We start from the raw sequence: 16,964 nt of genomic DNA on the forward strand, positions 1-16,964 counted from the left end.
GAACAGTTCTCGCCCGCCTCGAAATAGCCTAGAACTTCGTCCCAAAGTCAAGGGTCTTCCGCTTCTTGACGCTAGATATAGCTACACGAGAAGTCGAGAATTCAAGGAGTCCACAGCGGCTTTGCACACCACTCATGCAAAAGAAATGCTGCACATGCGGTGGTACGTAGGCGACGCGACAGGTCGAGAGCAACGAAGCGCTCGCGAGATGATTCCCACCTGCGAGGGCAACAGGAAAAGGTTCAAGCTGTAGTTGGCTGATCAAACCTCGCAAAACAGCAACAAAAAATAAAAGAAAAGGTGAAAGGAGAAGGATGTCGACTCCTTCGTTCCTGCTCTTCGAGCCGACGCATATGCGGAGAAAGCAAGAGAGAGAGAGAAAGAGAAACAAAAAAAATCCGTTCCACAAGTTGGAAATCGCACAGTTCGAACCCTCTCGGCCTTACCTTTTTTTGAGCGTTCCGGATTTTGGAGGCATGGTGCCACGCGAAAGTCACTGGGTGCTGCTTTGAGTGCCAAATGCACGCCTTCCAGCTCGTGCATGAAGCGGCGCTGCCACGGAGATCGCAAGGGGGGGGGTGTAAGAGTCTCGTAGCGCATCTTCCAGGCCGCGCAGCGTTCAATGTATCCGAAGGTGGGTAAAAATACCGTTCGATATAAACGTGCGAATCTCTATAGTATACTCTTACCAAGGAATTTCAAAGGGAGCTTGAGCTAGCTTGGGAGCTTGATATACCGGAAAATTCTATATATGTACATTCAATATAACAGTGCTCAACTATGCATTTTTTAATACGTGATTTTTTTTATTAGCACTTCTAAAAATTTGCCTTTCTTCTTTCTGGTATTTTATATCTGTTTTTCTTTTCAGGCACTGCCTGGAGAAGGGGTGCAGTTGCATACATTTAACAAGGAAGAACAGCAAGCTTGGAAAGCTTGTTTTTGGGAAGATTGCAGATTTGATGAAATGATCTTCTACTAATTATGAATATAATACAGATCTCACTTTGAATAGATATTTTTCGTTTTATAGAGGTGCTGTTATCCTGCAATCCTTAAATGCCCATTATTTTTATTCCAAAGCCATGGAACTGGGAAAAAAGCCGATATAGTTCCAATGCACAAATACAGCACTAATAGACAAATAGAATGCCAATAGACATATGTAGGACCAATACGCCAATAGAACATTACGAAATAAGCTAATAGAATGTCATAGGAAAAATGCACCAATAGACTAATAGAGGTCTAATAGACCACCAATGCTACTTATAGACCCATAGGATACCAATAGACCAATACATTCAATATTCCCATCGGCTATCGGTTTTTCTATAGGTGATTTTTGTTAAGAATGTTCATTAAAAGGACACTGAAGAGGTTTTGATTTCGCGAATTTATTGTGAATTCGATATTCGAGACCTTTTACAACATGCCAACGGAGGTTTTTTTTGCGAGGTTCGATTACACAATGGCGCAATGAGCGAGCAATTTTCGACCCCCCTGCCCAGCACGCGCACACGCAGGGGCAGAGCACAGGAGAGATCGACATGTGGAGAGCTGACGTCACCTTCAGGGTCGAGCCGCCGCTCAGCGGGCAACTATGCGCCGGGCTGCCTGCGTCGCTCAGTCAGCCCAGCTTGTTTACTTTGCAGTTGTGCCTTGTTTCTGCTGCGATCTGCTGCCTGGCGAAGCATCAGTTCTGCCAGTTCATAGAGACTTCTTGCTATTGCACTGTTTTCTTTTTCTAATCAGAGATTGTTGCCATCCAACATTTACTAGTTGTGTTTTTGCAAGGTTGAGGGTACTCGCAATGCTGAGGTACTGCACGGCATATGGCTGCGACAGCCTTTACGGTCGCAATAGTAAGGTCGCTTTTCACAAGTTTCCTCAGGATCAGAACATGGCTGCAAAGCGGGCCACTGCAGTTCTAAAAAAAATACTTCAAACCTACGAGACGAAGCGCACTGTGGCGGTCGCGAATCTACCATATTTCAAGTCAGCAGCAGCACTCCTCCTCTTTCCCCATTCGCATGCAGTGCGTGCATGAGCACGTATAGCGAAAACACGTGTACAAAGATACAGTACACATATTCTAAATCAGCTATTCTACACAACAGTCACATGTTTCTAAGGCAGCTAATACACTGTTAAGTTTCAACACATCATCAATGTAGTACTAGGGAGAATTTATAAAAAGCGACGATATTATAAAAAACAGAATTGCGATTTATGAGCCAAACTATTGCACAACTTTCAGCGCAGTTCACAGCACATATTACCACTGCGACAACAGCAGCACTTGTCTAGCTCTTTTTTTTTCCGCGGGTAGCATACTGATTCATCACGTGTGCCTTGACCGCTGCGAAGTATGATACTGACTGCATTAACAACGCTGCACTCTGAGCTGTGGAATCCATGAACAGCTGATGTTTCTGCATGCTGCCCACACGTAGATTGGACCGTGTCAATAGGATGCTGCTGTTTTTTGTCGAATCCGATATCCACTGATAAGCGTATCATTTGTAACAGTTTACTACAGTGAAATTAAGCGCTGGCATGCATCCTATACGTGCCAGAGTATGTTCCAAACGCAAGTGAAGGTGGCTGGTTGGGACTCGCTTTTCTGTGCCGCTTCAGTCGTCGCCCTTAAAGTGGTGGCGACTGGCTCGAACATGTACAGATGTACAGCGTACTCGGTCCGACTTTCACAGTTCACCATACTTACAGCAACTGCCCGATTTCAACAGATATGGTGGTGGTGGTGGTAAGAAGATGAAAATGTGCCTGGTTTCTGCAGTCCCTTAGGGATAACGGCGCAGCGCCTCAACAGATAAATACAGCATTGATTGCCGGCGAGTGCAGTCAGCTGTCTTCACCTTCCTGACTGTGATGTCATGGAGCTTCGACCAATCGCAGCAGAACCTTCCTGACAGTAACGTCATAGGGTTTCGACCAATCACAGCAGCGGCGAGACTCACGATGGTGGCTGCGGCAGCTGCTGCTTGTTTTAGGCTAAATAAAGTTATTTGCATTGGTTTACGAAAATTTTCGATTTCATTTTTGAGTTCGCCACATGAAATTACGTATCACAACACCATAATCTCAATTTTTTTTTCTTAAAGTGTTGTAGTGTCCCTTTAAGGCGAGTGTAATGCACCAGCCAGTCTGACCTATATATACACCCCCGCATGTTAAGGGCAATGAATAAACTACCCCTATCCTGCACCTCACAAACTTTCCACATTCTTTTGCAAGGCAAATGCATTTTTTATTCTTAACTTCGTCAAATTTTTGTCTACCTAACTACAGATGTGTTGAACCTTATTAGGTGCACTAAAAACAACCGCTACACCAAAGCAATTGGCTACATGCTTGAGCTCATGTGAAAACCGATTAATGTAAGGTAAAACAGCAAAGCGTTTTCAATGTGTAACTTTTTTTTTTTTTTTTTTTTGCAGATGCATGCTCTGTTCCAACCTTTGAAATCTTAATATTCTTCTCGAGAGCTCTGCTTACGACATTTTCTGGGCATGCAGCCATTTCCAGATGGTTGATTTGATATAGAAATCCTAAATTCTTGGTATGAATGCATGACTTCAACAAGGCACTCTTTAGACAAGACACTGCGATTCCTGTTTGTCTTCTCACCTTTTGTTTTCCCATCTACTGTGTGCGTCGAAACCTTTCCAAGACTGTCCTCAAACCAACTCGCCCAACTTTCCCTATTCATTACATATCTATGGTATCCACAATCCCTATTTCTACGACAACTTCGAATTCACATTTTGGCTAAATTGTTGTCAGAAGCACATTTTAAACAAAAGTTTGGCTGCGAATTGTCGTTCGTTATTTATAGTCCTTATACATTGGGTTTCGAGCCTCATGCGAACCAATCTTTTTTTTTTGTTACATCCGCTATCGCAGGGGCTCTGGCACCTTCAGTTTCATTACAGAAATAAATGCCACTGATATCAAGCCTGACCAATGAAAGTTTTCATTTACTTAACTATAACCGATGATTCACTATATTGTCACGGAGAGACGTGAACGAAGTGAGCAGATTGTATGCTTAAGATGAAACTGTTTATTCGGCCGAGCTTGTGGCCAGTAATCGAAAACTCAGATTACAGTGATACACACTGACACTAATATCGGCGAGCAGAGCGTCGGTTGTCGATCAATTTACAAGCAGTGAAGCGCATTGGTATTTGGGCATGTGCTGTCAAATTTTCCAGCCTTGTCACTCGCGTCCATACTTAACAAAGTAATCTACTACAGTCGCAAAGCTTCTCGAACACTGCAGGTGTGGTGTGTGCTGAACATTATTTATAGTGTAACAGGATGATAACAAAACTTGAGGAAGGAATGTTGCGACATCAGAGTTCATCAAAACCCGGCTCGAATGCATCTAAAGCTTAATAGTGGCTAAAAAATAGTGCTACATGAAATAAACCAAGAGGCTTTCTGATTGAGGCACTTTTGCTGTAATGTTCATTCATGGATGCAATGTGCTAGGACAATAACAACAAAAAAAAAACAAAGCAGATGTGTGGGCTTCTGCAGCATTGCATGTGTAGGCTTCCTTCAATTCCTTTTGACAGCGATACACAAAACTTTCACATGACTGGAAATTTCCCAAGAATATGAACACTGGAAGAAATTTGCATTCCAGAGTTAGAAGTACCTTTGAGAGCAGTTTTTAGGGGCTAAGCTCCTTATAACGGCACGCGTTCGTCCCTCGTAGCCATTGTAGTATGTGACAAGTATAACATTTTGACCTCTAAGGTGGTGGCGGTGCGAGATTTCTTCTGTGCATTGTTGAACAATAAAAAATTGTGCTCAATGTACATGCCAATGGCTGATAATGGGGAGTGAGAGAAAGGAGCATTCGGCTTTTAGTTAACGCGCATGCTGCGATACCCATTAGCAGCCATTGGCATGTACATTGAGCACTATCTGACAAGAAAGGGCTGCTCGTTATACTTGCTGGGTGTAACCTCCTTAGTTTTAGAAAGGTTTAGCGAGCGTTGAGCCGCTGTGCCATGAATACAATGAACTAGTATATACCATGAATGAACTCGAGATGGTTAAAGGTGGGAAGTAGAAACGAAGCGTAAGCCGTAAGAAAGTAAAAGCCGAATTCTCCTGTCTCTCATTTGCCATTAGCAGTCATTGGCATGTACATTGAGCACAATCTGACAGAAAAAGGTTGCTACGTTATACTCGCTGGGCGTAACCTCCTTGGTTTTAGAGAGGTTTAGTGAGCGTTGGGCCGCAGTGCCATGAATACAGTGAACTAGTATATACCACGAACTTGAGGTGGTTAAAGGTGGGAAGTAGACCCGAAGCGCAAGCCGTAAGAAAGTGTGTGTGTGCCACCTCTTGTTTAGTTCTTGGAATGTCCGCTGGATGGTGGTGCTTCTATATGAGGAATACATGATGAAAAGATGCGAGATGGTGGTACTTGGAGTGTTGAATAGATGGACGAACGGACACACAGACAGATGCATGGATGGATGCATGAACGGACACAGGGGGGGACGCATGGACGATCACACAGACGGACGTATGGACAGACGGAAGCAAGAACGAATGGACGGACGAATGCTTCGCCCCACTTTCCATCATTCACTCCGTGGATATGCTGCCAATTTTTTTGTCTAATTTGTTACTGTACCTAGCAGGCAGAAGTGATATTCGTACAATCATCTTTAGAGTTATAATGATGAATAAAAGCATATAGAAATGAGTTTACAGTAGAATCTCGAGGATACGAATCTCGCGAGGTCACAAAAAATATTCATAAAAGCCGAAATTCGCCGGAACACATGCAAAACTAGCTAAATTAACACCGAGTCGGAGATAAACACATTTTCGGCACTCGAAAAAAAATTTATTTTTGGAGAAAAAATCTCCGATGACTTTCTGCTTCTTTTTCTTTGTTGAATCACTCAGCAGACTTTTCTGGAATACATAAAAATGTGTGCACGTGTCATCACTGATTCCTTCAGCAGCAATAGTACGCCTCAGGACGTCGAGCGCGTGCAGAGCTTCAGCCGCCGGTGGTGGTCCTTCGCCGTCACACTCGTCCATTTCCTCGTCATCGTCGCTGGAATCGGCTACCTCACACGTGGCCTGGTTGACATTATCTTCCACCGTGCGCGCACCACAAGTGACGAGATTGTCATCCACCTTGCAAAAGTCATCAGCTGAACACCCGGCATCAAGGCATTCCGAACCTTCAATGGGCTCTTCCGACTCTGAAAGGGCCTCTGGCACCTCTTCGGGAATCCTAAAGAAGCCGCATCTACCAAAGCAGTTCGCAATGATAGTCGGCGTTACTCTATCCCAGGCCATTGAGACAAAATGGATTGCATCCAAAAGGCTCATTCGCAGGCCACCTTCGTCTTTTCTGTCGATTTTGGCTAGGAGGCTGCGCACACAAGAAGGCTCTTGAAATAATGCTTGATGTTTTTTATAATGCCAGCGTCAAGCGGCTGCAAGTGCGTCATCGTGTTTGCGGGCAAAAAAACCAGCTTGACGTTTTGAAGCATCACTTGCTTCGGGTGGGCGGCGCACTGGTCAAGAATCAGAACAATCTTCCGATTCTCACAGGCCATCCTTCTGTCAAGGAAAGACAGAAATTCTTCGAACAGGACCGCCGTCATCCACGCTTTTTTGTTTGCGCTATAGAAGCATGGCAAATGGCTCTCACGCTTGAAACACCGAGGCTTCTGATTTTCCAACTATAGTCAAGTTAAGTTTTTCTGACCCGTCGGCATTACAGCACATAAGAACCGTTATTCTTTCTTTGCTTCTTTTGCCTCCTTGGCACACTTCACCTTTAGAGCAAAGGCTCTTCCCGGGTTGAAGATTAAAAAACAGGCCTGCCTCATCTGCATTAAAAACATCACGAGGCTCATACCTCGACATAAGACACTTCAGCTTCGCGAGCCAGTCGCTAACAACGGTCTCGTCAGCCTTCTTGGCTTCCTCGCAGACGCTTTTGTACACGAGACCGTGTCTCGTCTTGGAATGATGCAGCCACACACCTGAGGCTTGTAATTCGTTGACGGGCAGAGCAAGTGCGATCTCGTTGGCTTTTTCATGCAAAACTTTGCCGTCAATGTTCACACCGGCTGCAGTAACTTCCTTGAACCAGATCAATAAAGATTCTTCAAGTTTCACGTGTTGGGCTGTCTTCGCTTGCTTTGTGTTGACGCTGAACCAAAGCATATTTTTCATCATTGTGTCCCGCTGTCCAATAATTGTGCTCAACGTCAACGTAGCAAGGCTTAGCTCCTGAGCCAACTCCGTGCGTTTTTTTTTTTTCGGATCCTCAGCGACCTTTCGAAGAATCTCCAGTTTCTCCTCAAACGAGAGAGTCTTCCGCTTGCGAGACATGGCTTGTTGTGACTCTGCAAAAAGGCACAACAAAGCAAATACCTGTGCTCGACTGGGCAAGACTGTCGACAGCTTCCGCACTACAGTAACCACGTGTCCACACCAGAGAGCACTCACCACCAAGATTGGATTGAATTTGTGTCTCCACCGTTGCCAGCGCCATCTGGAGCTTTCAAAAGAAAGCAAAAGGCACACTCTGGCATTCGAGATTGCGCAGATCTTCGAGTCTGTCGCCCGTCGCTCACAGGCGATGCTGACAACGTGCCAAACTGGCGGCGCAGTACGCATTTCAGCGCGTGCGTGCACGCTACTTGCTTCCGCGGCCGTCGGTGGGGTGAAGTTTATTCTCTGTTGTTTGATACACAAAACAGAAAATAACAAAATCTGTTCAAACAACCGTACTCTAGCACATAGTAAATTAATGGGCCTCAGCCGGGATTACAGAAAAATTCATATCGCCCCGAATTTTGTATCAGCCGTGATCATATCATCGAGATTCTACTGTACATAGCAAAGGAAGTTTCTCACTTACAAGTCAGAAGTTTAATTCTTTCAGAAAGCAAATGCTGTGATCACTTTTTTTCTTTCCATATAGCAATGGCAGCACTTCGAATCCAGTATTTGTTGAACCTCCCCAGACAACACTCGATGTCCTGAGGCCGACCTCGTATGGTACAATCGTTCACGCACAGTTCTCATTGACCTTAGTACTTACTGAGGACCACACAAGCTGGTTTGACTCAGAAACGTCTTTTCAAGTGCTTTCTGAGAACAACTATTTATCCTGAAAAAGTAATTTTAAGGACGTTTTGGAGAGGACAAAAGTAACGCACTAGTGCCAGTTCAAACCTTTTTTTGAGTGCTTTCTGAGGACAACAATTGGTCTGGAAAAGGTCCTCAGAACATTGCACTGAGCACTTATATGCACCTTTGCGCACCAAATAGATGCATTTCAAATGTGAGTGAGTGAGTGAAACAACTTTATTGACGATCTGGCATAAAGGGGGAAAGGGTAGGGGGATTAATGCGAGACACTTGCTTGCTCGGACGTCCCGGAGCAGCAACCTACTCGCGTCAAACCCCTGGGGGCGCCGCTTTCGGCCGCTGGCGTTCCAGGATGCTAAGCATGTGCTGGACCACATCTCTTTGATTGCCTGGCTCTCGGCTGATAACTTTGCTGCTTATGGCAGTTGGCATTACTTCTTGGTTACCCGGCGGTGGTGCACAGTCCCAAAGGAGGTGTCTCTGGGTGGCCCGCGCCTTCTTGCAGTGTTGGCATACAACGCATTCCTCGGAGCCGCAACGACCCGATGCCGAAGACGGAGAGTATTTTATCACAACCTACGCCGACGTTCTGCAGTGGTACAGAACGAGCAGACGCCTCTACCCACCGCCTCACCGAGACCTACAACGCTGAGAAGCAGCCACACTACGGCAGCTGCAAGTACAAGCAATATAGACCCCCGTCTGGGCAAAGCACGTTTGCCCGGAGGTTTACACCACTGATGTATTTCAAATGTGAAAACTTTCTTCACACGTTCGTTTTATACAGTCATAAAGTTATTGTATATTTTCGCCTCGTTTATTTCTTTTTTTGGCAGAAAAATTTCAAATTACGCATTTCGCTTAATGAAACACGCGTAAATAATTGGCTTAGGTATCGAACCTGGTATTGCAAAATGTCCATTTGAAACAGTGTATTCCCAAATATCACAGCCTTAAATAAGTCATTATATGCTGCTGTAGTGCATAATAACGAACTAGCAGCTGGAAACCATTGACCACGCGGCACCAATCTGGATAGTCAAGTAGCCAAGCCATTCGAAGCCAACTGACTGTCAAAACGGGGTCTGTCAGAGAAAGTGCAGTGTACTAATGAAGGTTCGTGTTCTGACAACGGCACTAGTGAAGGTTCATGTCCTTTGTTGTTTGTGTGCATGGTTAAAAGTGAGATGTGTGAGAGTGTAAGTCGTAGGTGACGGCAGGAGGTAAATTTCCGTGTTGATGGCTGCACTGGTCTGCTCAACGGTCAGACTGATCATGAATGTATTGTCACCAGCCGACCGCGGCGAGGTGTGGTTCGAAGCAGCCTGGAACACCAGCCAATCGCGATCAATTGAGCCTCGAAGCAGCCTGGTCCCAACGTGAAAGTTTCGACTTTTGAATCTGACACATGACCCGACCTCGGGCAAGTCAAGTCAACGCCCGTGTCGAGTGAACTGGTGGGCTGTCAGAGCAGAGCCTCAAACACTAGTGAGTGCATTGGGCATGATACATGTGGTGATAAGGACATGTGGCAAACTTTCGAGGAAGGTTACAAACGTGTTTGATTGAGCTGTGTTGACTGCCTTGATACTGCTTTTCTTTTTTCAGACTATATGCGGACTTGAATGTCTGTCAAAGCTGTCAGTGGTCATTAATTACTGTTAAACAAATAAATTTCAGTCAACAAGCTTTGTTTGTTTTGTCACCTGTCTGTTGATTGATACAGTATATATACACGAGACCTCGCAGGTGTTTTTCTTTTGATGTATGAAAATATCATGAAAAGAAGTAAATCCTGAGTTGTATCACTGCCCACAGTACCGAACTGGCCACGCAATTGTTGTTCTGAAAAGATACTGAAAAAGTCCTGAAGTGTTTTTTTGAGGATGTGCTGAGGTTGTTATGTGTATGAACAAGGGGACGGGATTAGTGCCATTCTAGTACAATAAGAGGACATTCTGAGGGTGCCATTTTGTCCTCACGAAGGCATACTGAGGACGTCCTGAGGTTCTATTTGTGTTGTCTGGGTCCTTAGACACGTCAGTTTTACATATCAGAGGGATATCGCCTTTATCAATGATGAAGGCCACATAACTTTGGTGGTGAAGTTATACTTTTTTAAAGAATGTTAGTCCCATACTTTTACATACATACAATGGTAATCCCGCAGTTCATAATCACTCACAGCTTTGTTCACAAGTTGCAACAAAAGTGAGGGACGTCGCATACCTGTCTCGTGCATTATTACAATGCACAGAAGACTGCACTAAGTTGTTCTACCACAGCACATCCTCCTCACCGGTAGGCATCGTCCGATGAGAGACCTAGGTGTCGCATGACGTATGCGATGGCCACAGTTGGAGACCGAGACACCCCGGCCAGACAATGCACTAGCACGCATCCACTTGATTCCCGTACTTTGTCTGCAACACGCGAGCCAAGAAAAACTTTTAGACACCACATATGCTGACTTTCAAACCATACACAGTCACACCCACTCATAACAACACTCAAATGCTTTAAAGATTTCATTGTTATAACCAATAATTCGTACGCCCGGACTGCACAGGAAGGGGGAGGGCTGTCAGAACTGCTGTCATCACCATAAGTGCAATGTAGCCATAGACTCTGCTCTCACTGTTTTGACAGCAAATGTGTTTGCTTGATGAGCTCAAAGAGAGCATGTTACTTAATTTATGCATGAAAATGGATGCAGAGCTTTGATTTTACACTGCAGCGGCCAAGCTCCACATGCCGATCATGTGCACTAATCAGCAACAGTATTTTTAAAAGCTGGAATCTGCTGCTTTCGGCTCGTCCAGCCCTTGCACCCACACAGATAGTCTGCAAGATAGCGGCAGTCTGCCCTCCAACAAAGGCTTCACCACCAGCGCTTCCTGCATTAGGTAAGCCGAGATGCAGAAGAAAGCATGCGAGGAAAGATTTAAGTGTGCATATGCGTGGGTGTATGCAATAAGGGGGGGGGGGGAGAAAGTAGGAAGGTGAAGGTGCCTCAGGTCAATGGGGAACCTCAAGTTCTGGAGGCATGTTGAAATCTTTGTGCGTCTGTGTAGCCCCGTTGATTTTCTTATCGTGATGGACTGAAGTAACGTATCCTACTGGGTGAGTTGATATAGACTAATGCCGAAACAAAGCGCGAGAAAAACAGGACACAGGAAGAACACACAAGGCAGGCGCTATCCCAGGCGCAGTAAGTACTCACATAAGGCCTGCTCCTTGTATGTACTTGTATGATGGGATACAGAACAGCACCTGTGTTCTTTACTGTGTCCTGTTTGCCTCGCGCTACACTTCGACATGAATTATACAGACATTCTGGGAGCTTTTTTGTTGTCGATGTCGCCGAGAAATTCAGTATAAAGTAGAGCAATCGCAGAAACGGAATCGATTACTTTTTTGGTCTTTCGTATGCTGGAAGGTTTACTGTAGCTTCTGTAATATACCCTTAGATGTTAACTTTCAACTGCATTGTTTTTCTATGCAGTCATCACCGATTCTTCCCCCTTTTCTCGCTAAGAGATAAGCCGCTACGCTGAACGCTCTTTCCATGCATGTGCTGGAGGAGGGAAAGGCAGTCTTGTAGAAGCACCTTTCCCATCAGCTTGTAGTACACTACAAGCTGGTGATGCGAACTAGTACTAAAAGCTGGTAGTGGTTGTAGTATACTACAAGCCAGCATTGAAGCAGTGCACTTTAGCACAGTGCTTCGATGCTAGCTTTCATGTTTTCGAAGAAGCCTCACACTTTGCCGTTCCTTGCGCCTGGTAAGGCATTGCAGGTAAATCAAAGGGAAAAGGCGAGAAAAAGTGCATACACAGTGTTATACACATTCCTCTAAAATTAATAACAAAAGCTCGTTCTTCATTCCTTCCCAATTTTGGAACAAGTTCCTTTAATGTGAAAGGAACTCGTGACATTTATATTTCCGAAATCAGCATGTGTCATTATATTACCATTACATTTGACTCTTAAATCGAATTATAATGATATATTTTGTGGTGAGCAAAATAAAGTGAGGAATTTAAAGCTCGCATCTAGTAGCTACATATTGCCACGGTACAATTAGAGCAAAGCACAGGTACGCCTTGAAACAGTGAAAGCAGCGTGTTCTCAACAGCTGAGCCGCAAGATTGTCTTCTTCGTTCTTGAGTCAAACCAGATGCCCACCACCTGGTGTCCGCTAAATCCCCCCATCATCGTTTTTGTTTACATGTAGACACGGGTCATTTTCCTCCCTCTCAAAGAGCATCGACCCGATGCGAGATCAATAATGCAGCTTTTTTTTAAGAAAAGTCTCACGCAATCACTCGCTGACGTAAGGCTTCATGCGCACTACGTGAACGTGTTCAGGATGGTGCTGGAGACGCTTGGTACTACACGAACTGTCGGGAACAACTTCATAAGTGACATCACTCAGTTGTCGCAGCACTTAGTATGACCCAAAGTATCTTCTTAAGAGCTTTTCGGAAAGTCCTCATTTCCGTACGGGTGTCCAAACCCATACTTTGTCACCAGTTTGATAGACAACTGTTCTGCGGTGAGAATTGTAGCGCCCTGCATCATACTCTTGCTGCTGGCGGATACGTAAACGCGCTAGCTGCCTAGCTTCTTCCGCACGTTCTGTAAACGTGTCGGCATCTGAGTCAATGTCGTCACCTTCGCGCGGTAGCATCGCATCTAACGTAGTTCGTACTACTCGTCAACAAACGAGGCTGAACGTGGTCATGCGGGTCGTTTCTTGCTTGGCCGTGTTGTATGAAAACATTATGTAGGGCAAGATTTCATCCCAATTTTCCTGTTCAACGTCTACGTACATCGAAAGCATGTCTTCAATGGTTTTGTTCAGATGCTCCGTCAGCCCGTTTGTTTGTGGGTGGTAGGCGGTGGTCTTACGATGCGCTGTTCCACTCAGCATCAAGACGTGATCCAAAAGAGCTGCCGTAAATGCGGTTCCTCTATCACGATGATTGGTGCACCATGCCTCAGTACAATATTCTCGATGAAAAATCTTGTCACTTCCATTGCTGTACCTTTCTGGATAGCCTTTGTCTCGGCATAACGGGTCAGATAATCCGTTGCGAAGAATACCAGCGGTTCCCTGCAGTAGAAGCAGGTAGTGGGCCCAAAATGTCCATGCCTATCTGGTAGAATGAAGCTGGTGGGACCTGCACGGGTTGCAGAAGGCCAGCTGGTTTAGTCGGTGGTGACTTGCGTCGCTGGCAGTCGAGACAGGTACAAACGCGGTGCTTCACGGCGGCGGTTAGTCTCGGCCAGTAATACTTTTGCTGTACTCTGGCCAACGTTCTTGTGTAACCCAAATGGCCAGAGGTCACATCATTGTAACATGCTTTGAGTACTTTGGTACGAAGGGCTGCTGGAATGACGAGCAGATAGGAGGATCCTGTCGATGAAAAGTTTCTTTTGTAGAGTACTCCGCCCCGTAAACGAAACGATGACAACACTCTTGGGAAAACTCTTGGTGCCTTCTGAGATCTGCCATCCAAGTAGTTAATTAAGCCAAGCAACTCAGGGTCGTCACCTTGTTGCTGCGCAATGGCGGTCGTGTCGAGGCCAGAAATGCCATTTCCACCTCCTCAAGTAGGGTTGCCGACTCAATGGGTGAATGGGACAGACAGTCAGTGCCCATATGTCGCTTGCTTGACTTGTGTACGACCGTCATGTCAAACTCTTGCAGTCTTAGGCTCCAACGTGCTAATCGGCTGGTGGGATCTTTTAGATTAGTTAACCAGCAAAGGGAGTGATGGTCACTAATAACTTTGAAGTGCCGGCCACACAAGTACGAGCGAAATTTCATTACTACCCATACTCAGCGAGGCATTCTTTCTCTGTTGTTAAATAGTTAGCCTCTGCGCGTGTTAGCGTTCGGCTTGCATAGGCGATCACTCTTTCTGTGTCCTCTTGTCATTGCACAAGCACAGCCCCAAAACCCACATTGCTAGCGTCTGTGTGAAGCATCGTCGGGGCTTCTTCGTCGAAGTGGGCAAGCACCGGGGACGTTTGAAGATGTTGGCGCAGGTCATTAAAGGCAGCCTCCTGTTCTTCTTTCCACTCAAAGGCAACGTTATCTTGTGAGACGAGTTAGTGGCAACGCGATGCGGGGAAGTCTGCGATAAACCAGCGATAATAGGCACAAAGGCCTAGGAAGCGTCTGACAGCCTTCTTATTGGAGGGTACTGGGAACTGTGCGACGGTGGCATTTTTTTCAAGATCGGGCCGGACGCCTGCGTTGCTGAAGACGTGACTGAGAAACTGAAGTTCGTGAAAAGAAAAATGACACTTTTCTGGTTTCAATGTTAGGCCTGCGGACCGTATGGACGTAAAACAACTTTCAGCCTTTTGAGACGCTCGTCAAAAGTGGTCGAAAACACTATAACGTCGTCCAGATTGACTAGGCACGTCTTTCACTTCGATCCCGAAAGTACCGTGTCCATAAGCCTTTGAAAAGTCGCGGGCACAGAGCACAAACCGAAAGACAAGACTTTAAGTTCGAATAAACCATCTGGCGTCACAAAAGCGGTTTTCTCTCAGTCTCTTGGGTCTACCTCGATCTGCCAGTATCCACTCCTCAAGTCCATGGAAGAAAAGTAGTGAGCGTGCTGTAGTCTGTCATGGGAGCCATCAATACGTGGGAGCTGGTACACATCTTTCTTGGTCATCCGATTCAGCTTCCTGTAGTCCACGCAAAAATGCAGGGTGCTGTCCTTTTTCTTTGCTAGCACTACAGGCGATGCCCAGGGGCTCTGTGACGGTTGAATGACGTCATCTTCAAGCATTTTCGCGACTTGTTGTTGTATGGCTTCGCGTTGCTTTCAAGCTACACGATAAAGGTTCTGGAGGATAGGTCTCGCCGTGTCCTCGATGATTATTCGGTGCTTTGTCAAAGGTGTTCGACCAACTTGTGATGTCGATGAAAATCAGTCGCGGAATTCGGCTAGCAGCTGAAGAAGTCTCTGTCGCTCGTCCTTTGACAGAGTGGTGCCAACGTTGAGAACGGGTTCTGGTTCTTGATTAGGCACTTCGTCCAATACCGACAAACATAAACTGCCTCGCATTTCTACGATATTGTCGTATGAAGCAATAGCTGTGCCCTTCAGAAGGTACCGGCGCTCAGCACTAAAGTTGGTCAGAAGTAAATTCATGCGTCCACCAGTGAGACGGACGATACCTCGTGCGACCGAAATGCCATGGCTAAATAGCAGCGAGCCGATTTGGTCGGCAATGCCTTCGCCATCAAACGCTTCGTGCCCTTCCACCAAAACAAGAGTGCATGACCATGGCGGGACGACCACATCATTATAAATTATACGTAAAGTGTTACGTATTGCGTCTGAAAAGTCAACTAAACCAAGGCTGTTGCGGAACGTGATTGAACGATCCGGGACGTTTATGACGGCACCATATTCCCCCAAGAAGTCTATCTCTATGATCAGGTCCTTGCAACATGAGGTGAGGATGACGAACGTCGCCACAAAAGAAGAGCCACCGAAGTCGAGTCTTGCTGTACACCTTCCAACAGGCATCAACAGCTGGCCACCTGCTGTCCTCAGGTGAGGTCCCGTCCACATAGTCTTCACTTTTTTTTAGGCGTACGGCAAGGTTTTCACTTACGATAGAAAAGTTGGCACCATTGTCAACTAAGGCTGTTACTTGCTGTCCATCTACAGAAACCGTAAGATCTGTGGTCACAGTTTCGTCGGTGTTACAATTACTCAGCTTTACGGCGTCCTGTGGTAAGAGCAACGGAGACTTTTTTCGTCGCCTTGACGGTCTGCAACCCCACCTCCGGAGGTCGCCGCCTTCAGTTTTCCTGGCATGGACTTGGTGACCTCCCTCCACTGACGTCGGCTGTAGTGCAGTGCCGCGACGAAGGCGAATATGCTGGAGACGGAGAGCGTGGTCGACGTCCCAAACCTGGCTGGTAATCAGGCACACTGTCGTCATTGTTGGCACGGCGGTTGTCAACATGGGACTCAGACAAAGGGGGTCCTTGATAATGAGCGTCCCGGCGTGGTACGTAGTCGTCGTTGGCGCGTCGATGGTCAAATCATTGCCGAAGACGTTGAAACGTATCGACGCGGTGCCAGCATTGACGGGAAATGTGGCCCACACCTCCGCAAGTAAAACAAAGAAGGCGCCTATCTACAGTGCGTCAGATGTCTGTTTTACGAAGCTGTGGACGCCGCAAAGGCTTGTAATGCGGCAAATGCCGTGTCTTGTTGGGAGACGGCTCTTGGTGCAGCGACATTTCGTACGATGGCAGGGCGCCGCGGTGTCTGTTCTTGGGGTGGCGACCAAGGAACGGCTACCGATGACTGGCGGTACGACGGTGCAACGGGCGGTGGACGGCGAAGCGCGGCTGCATAGCTCATAGGTCGCTGATCGTGAGTAGGATCAGCTGTTGAAAACACTTGGCGTATTTCTGCGTGGACGACTTCAGCGACAGACGCCGTGGGTGGTTTCATGACCAAAGTCCAAAGCTTTAGCAGTTCTTCGTGAACAATCTCTCGTATTAAATCGGGCGACGAGCTTTGATTGTCAGATGTCATAGTGGCGACCTGAACGTGGGCGCTGCTGGACAAGCGATCATAATGTCGGCATCGTAGATGAAGCGCTCGTTCGATAGCCGTAGCTTCTTTGATGAAGTCTGTCACGCTGCTTGGTGGGTTCCGCAAAAGTCCGGCTAACAATTGCTCTTTAACGCTGTGCATGAGGTAGCGTAACTTTTTGCCGTCGGTCATGTGCGGGTCAGC

The 16,964-nt window shown here is 46.3% G+C and overlaps 1 protein-coding gene and 1 long non-coding RNA gene across 7 annotated transcripts in view; one reads left to right on the plus strand and one right to left on the minus strand.

The window, feature by feature from the left end:
• LOC119168181 (uncharacterized) overlaps positions 1-16,964 on the minus strand; it is a 411,631-nt gene that overhangs the window by 83,848 nt on the left and 310,819 nt on the right. For all 4 annotated transcript variants that reach the window (XM_037419584.2, XM_075882494.1, XM_075882493.1 and 1 more), the window contains one exon: positions 10,472-10,595. In XM_037419584.2, coding sequence (XP_037275481.2) covers positions 10,472-10,595 — 124 coding nt within the window. The remainder of the gene's footprint in view (positions 1-10,471; positions 10,596-16,964) is intronic.
• LOC119166775 (uncharacterized) overlaps positions 1-16,964 on the plus strand; it is a 110,699-nt gene that overhangs the window by 1,720 nt on the left and 92,015 nt on the right. The gene's annotated exons all lie outside the window — the stretch shown is intronic.

The sequence above is a fragment of the Rhipicephalus microplus genome, unplaced genomic scaffold (assembly GCF_043290135.1).
Source record: "Rhipicephalus microplus isolate Deutch F79 unplaced genomic scaffold, USDA_Rmic scaffold_12, whole genome shotgun sequence".
Lineage (NCBI taxonomy): Eukaryota > Metazoa > Arthropoda > Arachnida > Ixodida > Ixodidae > Rhipicephalus > Rhipicephalus microplus.